General features: G+C 51.7%; 1 protein-coding gene across 7 annotated transcripts in view; it reads left to right on the top strand.

The window, feature by feature from the left end:
- Nucleotides 1-6530, top strand: part of SPTBN4 (spectrin beta, non-erythrocytic 4) — a 73106-nt gene that overhangs the window by 44901 nt on the left and 21675 nt on the right. For all 7 annotated transcript variants that reach the window (XM_032390136.1, XM_032390135.1, XM_032390134.1 and 4 more), the window contains one exon: nucleotides 501-764. In XM_032390136.1, the coding sequence (XP_032246027.1) occupies nucleotides 501-764 (264 nt within the window). The remainder of the gene's footprint in view (nucleotides 1-500; nucleotides 765-6530) is intronic.

Below are 6530 nucleotides of genomic sequence, written 5' to 3' on the forward strand. Positions count from 1 at the left end.
TTGACTTCAGTCTTGGAGGAACCCAGTCTCAACCCCCAAAACTGATCCCTACTCTTGTTGAACCCCTAGACTTACAGCCCTCAGTACCCCCACTCTTCTGATGCAAAGGGGACACCCGGGTCAGCCTTAAACCCACTGATGCCCCATAAATGGTGGCACGGGCCAAAGCCACACTGAGCTTAATGGAGGTTCATTCTTTCTGCTTCTTTTGCTCTCCCTCTATCTCTTCTGTCTCCATCTCTCTCTCTCTCTCTCCCTCTCTCGTCTTTCTTTGGTCCTCTTCCCATGTTTCTGACTTTATGGGCATGTTCCTGTGTCCATCACTCTATGTCTGTCTGTCTCTTGCCTCATCTTTCTCCCCATGCATTGCTTCCTTCCATCTCTGGGCCTGTCTCTGTCTCCATGTCTCCCCCTGTGTCCCATTGCCCCCATACTTCTCTGTCCCTCCCCACCGTGTGCCCCCTCCTGATCATGTCCTATCTCCCACCTGTCTGGGGCAGGAGGGCCAGCAACTGATGCAGGAGAAACCAGAGCTGACAGCCTCGGTGCGGAAAAAGCTGGGCGAGATCCGGCAGTGCTGGGCCGAGCTGGAGAGCACCACCCAGGCCAAGGCGCGGCAGCTCTTTGAGGCCAGCAAGGCCGACCAGCTGGTGCAGAGCTTCGCCGAGCTGGACAAGAAACTCCTTCACATGGAAAGCCAGTTGCAAGACGTGGACCCTGGCGGGGACCTGGCCACCGTCAACAGCCAGCTCAAGAAGCTACAGGTATGGCCTGGCTGACCCAGACAGGGCCTCTGCACGCCGCCGGGGGGCCTGAGTCGGGGTCAGACTCCATTCAAGGTATTGCACACAGAGGGGATGTCATACAGGGGTTTATTTCAGATGCGTTACAAGGGCTGAAGAGCAGAAAGGGAGTACCGAGGGAATCCAGTTAATAGTAACTCACTGCTTCCGGCAACCCCAAGAGATTGGTCCCATGATTATCCCCCATTTTACCAATGGGGAAGGCGAGGCACAGAAGGTGAAGCACCCTGCCCAAGGACACACAGCTAGCCGGCGGCTCCCTTGGGACGCGGGGAGGGCTCAGGGAGCAGACGCAGCGCCTGCATTATCTCGGCTCCTAGCTGGCCGCCAGTCAGTGGTCAGGATCTGGTCGTTTGTCATGACCGGCTGAAGGCACGAAAGCGGGCATTGCTTTTCACCGCTCGGGATGTAACAGCTCCTGCCTGTGTGTGCCAGGAACAATGCCTGACCACCACGGGAAACTGAGCCTCCAGGAGGTGAACTTACTGGCCCAGGGGAGCTAGTGAAGAGCCTGGATTCAAATCCAGGACGCTTGACTCTTCACCGCTCCTTTTGATACATCTCCTGTGGAGTTATGCTGCTAGAGGGGGCTTGGCATAGGGTCTGGGGGAAAAAAGAAAAAAAGAAGTTACCCAATAATAAAAGCATAAAAACGCTGATTAGAATCTATTCATTCATTAATGCAGCACATCTTTACTGAGCACCGACTGTATGCCAGGTGCTCGTCCCGGTGCTGGAAAGTAGCAGTGGGCAAAAGTGCGCCTTCATGGGGCTCACGTTCTGGTCGGGGAGACAGACAAAGGAGCAGAGACACACAGATCTGAACCTGATGCTAGTGATGTCATTGCTTTATACAAAGCAGCAGCTCTCACATGGCCTTGGTCTCCAGGACACCCTTCCACTCTTAGAAATCGTGGAGACCCCCCAAGAGCTTTGGTTCGGGTGCATTATACCTATCGATATTTACTGCACTAAGAAAACAAAGGATTCATGTAAAAACAACGGTAATAAATCAACTTTTTGATATTAACCCCCGAGCGTTCTTTTATGAAGAACAACTCTATTTTCCAAGCCAAAAGAAATATTAGGAGATTGGCACCGTTTCCAGTGCTGCAACTCTTTCGTGTCTGGCTTAATAGAACATTCGCACCTTTGCTTCTGCACGCATTCTGTTTTCTCTGGCAAAAGCACGGGTCATATGGTCCCCGACTGAGCCACCCAGGCGCCCTGCATCTTAGTATTTTAATAAAATAGTTGTAACCTTGCAGACCCCTTGGAAAGATGTTGGGGATGTGGTGAGCTCTCAAGAAATGGGGATCTGTGGGGTGCCTGGGTGGCTCCGCCCGTTAAGCGTCTGCCTTCAGCTCAGGTCATGGTCCCAGGATCCAGGGATCGAGCCCCATGTTGGGCTCTCTGCTTAGCAGGAAGTCCGCTTCTCCCTCTCACTCTGACTGATGCTCCGCCTGCTTGTGTGTTCTCTCTCTCTCTCTCCCTCTGTCAAATAAATAAAATCCTGGGGCGCCTGAGTGGCTCAGTCAGTTAGGCGTCTGCCTTCGGCTCAGGTCATGATCCCAGGGCCCTGGGATCGAGCCCCGCATCGGGCTCTCTGCTCGGCAGAGAGCCTGCTTCTCCCTCTGCCTGCCACTCTGCCTATCTGTGCTCTCTCTCTCTCTCTCTGTCAAATAAATAAATAAAATCTTTAAAAAATAAATTAAATAAATAAATAAGTAAATAAATAAATAAATAAAATCTTGAAAAGTCAACATATTTAAAAAGAAAAGAAAAGAAAAGAAATGGGGATCTGTGACTGTCAGGGAGGGCCAGCCAGAAGCAGAAGGCATGCTCCACTGAGGACAGCTTGAGGAAGTTGGTATAATGGTCCAGTGCTCTGCCATCGCTGTCTTGAAATTCTTAATCAGATCTGAACGCAGGGCTCTGCATTTCCATTGTGTACCGGGCCCCACAAATTATGTAGCTAGTCCTGAGCTGAACCCATCTGGAAGCCAGAAGGCAGGGGAGGCAATTGGGGCGGTGTGTACAGATCAGCCCCCTGGACCACAGAGCAGGGGAGAGAAGCTTAGACTCTGGGTCAGGAGGGGCAAAAGAAGGCAAAGGAAGGCATCCAGTGCATTTTCCCCTATTACGGCATTGTTAGTGGTCTTACTGTGCTAAGTCACTCGTTGCCAGTAGGACTGTGGTAGACAGTGTGGCGTCATGGTCAAGGCCCCGGAGGTGGGAGCCTGGCTGCCTAGGGTCAAGCCCTGGCTCTCTGACTTACCAGCGGGGTGACCTAGAAATTAATTCTCGCTTTGTGCCTCAGTTTCTTCTTCCGTAACATGGGCATAACGATAGTACTGACCTCATGTGGACGTTGTAAAGATGAAAAGACATAATTTATCTAGTAGTTTCAGAATTGCTGACTCAACAAATCTGAGTTTCGGTATTTGTTTACAGGTTTTTAACATTTTTATTTTAATGGTCTTCAACGGGAGGGCGTTTATCATCACTCTGCTGTGTTCAAAGTTACTTGGTCATTATTTCCTGACCTTCCTTGTGGTTCTTACTTATGCGAACGTTGTTTCCATTCGGAGCATTTCTCACCCCCCCCCCCCACACACACTCATTTTGCTGCTTATAAATGTATTTTGGGGGGTGATATATGGAACGTTAATATAGTGCCAAAAGTTAGAATGGTCTTCCGTTCACGTGATCTTGCCAAATAGCTTGCCCGAAGCCTGCTGCCATTTAATGCTCTCTCCCCAGTAGCTGATGAGAGTTCCTGTTTCTGCCCATACTCACCAGCACCTGGTATTGTCAGACTTTTTCGATTTTTTTCCCAGTCTGATGGATGGGTGTTTGCGTTTGTATTTTTTCCTGTGACCAGTGAGCTTGAACATCCCTGTCTTTCTTCTGGCCATTTAGGTTTTGGAGGGAGGATTTGGGGCCTCCTGTTCTTCCCACCCCATGGAAGGAAGCACTGTTCAAGCATTGTTACTGGGAGAGGCCTAGGCCCAGCAGAGACAAGGGTCTGGCTGGGGGGTCACACAGAGATGGGAGGCAGGGGCAGGCCCCAGCACAGGACTTTGCCCGGCAGAGGGAGCCCGAGGTGGCAGGGAGTGACTCAGTAGGCCACGGCCCCCAGATGGAGCCCAGCTGGGCCTCAGGAGCTGCCGCTGGGGAAGGGAGGGGCTGCCCAAGGCCCCCGCTGTCCCCTGGGGCCGCCTGAGAGCTCAGACGCTGGGCACAGGCAGGAGGGCGTGCGGCTGCCATCCAGCCGGCAAATTTCCTGGCTGCCGCACCCCTCTGGCCCTGGGGCCAGGCAGGGCTGGAACAGGCTGGTTTAGGCAGAGGGCGTGTGGATGTGTGAGCGGTCTGCCCCCTTGGCCTTTCTCTGGGCCTGTCTCTCTGTCCTGCTCCCCGAGATCCTCTGTGTGGAAACTCTGGGAGTTGCTGTCTCCCGTGTCCGTGTCTATATTTCTCTTACTTTCTCACTCTCTTCTCTTTTTGTTTCCATTCTCCATCTCTGCCTCTGTCCCTTGATCCCTGCATCCTCCTACATCCTCCCCAGCATCCCCTGCCCCAGCCGCTGCAGCAGGCTTCCTGGGAGCCCACCTGAGGTGTAGGCCACGTGACCCCGAGTCCTCTCTCAGAGCCTCCTGCCCAACTGGCCTTCCTGGCCCAGGGACCAGATGGTGGCGTTCCAGGCCCGTGCTTGCCAGTCCTCAGGGGCCTGACCAGCTGGTCTGGCTCAGCCACGGGCTCCTGCCTGGGGAGGGTGGGGGTGGCTGGTCTCCTGCCATCTGAGGGGGAACGGCCAGGGGAAAATGCACTGGAGACTTTGCAGCTGCTAGGCTGGGTCCCTGGGGACTCCTTACCACCCACTCCACCCCCGCAAACCCCCCCCCAACACCAAGCAAGGCTCTTTCTCTGGCCAAGGAAACACCCCCCCCATTCTTTGTGTCATATGTCTTCCTGAGCTCAGCACGGCCTAGAGGGAGAGTTGGGGTACAGGAGCGGCACGGCCGGGGTTTGAAGCCCCATTCCACTATTGCGTGACTCAGGGCAAGTGACCCCGCCTTTCTGAGCCTCCATTCTAGAGAAGCAGAGTGACTGAGAGCCGCTGGGATTTTGTGGTCACATGGCCCCGGGGTTCAAATTCCAGCTCTGGCAGTCTTTACTCTGGACCAGGGACTGCTCCTCAAGTCTCAGTTTCCCCGACTGGAAAATGGGAAGGTAGCAAGGTGGATCCAAGTAGGGATGAGAATGATCTGGGGGTCAGGGCTTGTGTGTTACTACCTACCACGTGGTTAGTGCCTGAGGGTTTTTCTCAAGTAGGCTCTTCTGGTTTTGATTTTTTTTTTTTTTTACATTTAATGTCGTTTTTAAAATTAAGATTTAATTCCATACCATAAAATGCACACTTTTAATGTGCACAAGTCAGTGGTTTTCGTGTATTTGCAAATCACTCCACCCCCCAAAAAAATTCCATTCCCATTAGCTCCCTCTACCAATTTACTCCCTCTATGCATCTTCTTTTTGACTCTATAGATTTGCCTATTTTGAACATTTCACATAAATGGAATCATACAATGTGTGGTCCTCGGTGTCTGGCTTCTTTCACTTAGCACCCTTTTCAAGAGTCATCCTTGTGGTAGAATATACGAGTACGTCATGGCTCCTCTGGTTTTGATGTGTGTAAAGCTGGTTTGCTTTTTAAAATTCTTCATTTTTAATATGGCCCAGCATACTAGCCTGGTGATCAGTCCAACAAATGCAGTGAGCACACATTTACAGAGACCTACTCTGTGCCAGGCACAGGGCCAGGCGCTGGGATCCAAGTGTGAACAAAACAAACATCCCCCAGGGCGCCTGGGTGGCTCAGTCGGTTACGCGTCTGTCTTTGGCTCAGGTCATGGTCCCAGGGTCCTGGGATCGAGCCCCGCATCGGGCTCCCTGCTCGGCGGGAAGCCTGCTTCTCCCTCTCCCACTCCCCCTGCTTGTGTTCCCTCTCTCGCTATGTCTCTCTCTGTCAAATAAATAAATAAAATCTTAAAAAAAAAAAAAGACAGAAAGAAACATCCCCATCTTCCCCCAACCCCTTCTGCTGCGAGGATTACATAAATTAATCCTGGTCCAATGCTAAGAGCAGTGGCTGCTTTGGAACAGGCATCAAGATGTGTTGCCTGTCATTGCTGTGAGGGTAAGAAGTATAATGTGAAAAGTGAAAAGGCTTTCTTCTCCCACCACACACGCATGGTCCCACTCCCCGGGGGTGTCACTCTTTTTTTTTTTTTTTTTTTGAGATTTTTATTTATTTATTGAGAGAGAGAGAGCACGAGCAGGGGCCGAGGCAGAGGGAGAAGCAGGCTCCCTACTGAGCAGGAAGCCCGAAGCGGAACTGGATCCCAGGACTCTGGGATCATGACCTGAGCTGAAGGCAGACGCTTAACCGACTGCCACCCAGGCGCCCCATAGGGGTGTCACTCTTGTCACAGTTTCTTCTGAGTCTTGGAAATCTTCCATGCATATACACACATACACGTGACATAGAGACAGACCAAACTGAAGCTTGCCCTTTTCATTGGACAGAACGCCCCAGGTGTCCTTTCTTGTCCAAGAATGTATGGATATACTGGTTGCATGGTATTCCATGGGGTGATTCAACAATCTATCTTTAACCAGCCCTCTGTCGTGAGACCTCTGGGCTGTTTCTTTTTTTTTTTTTTT

Source organism: Phoca vitulina, unplaced genomic scaffold, assembly GCF_004348235.1.
Source record: "Phoca vitulina isolate PV1807 unplaced genomic scaffold, GSC_HSeal_1.0 scaffold58, whole genome shotgun sequence".
In the NCBI taxonomy this organism is placed as follows: Eukaryota; Metazoa; Chordata; class Mammalia; order Carnivora; family Phocidae; genus Phoca; species Phoca vitulina.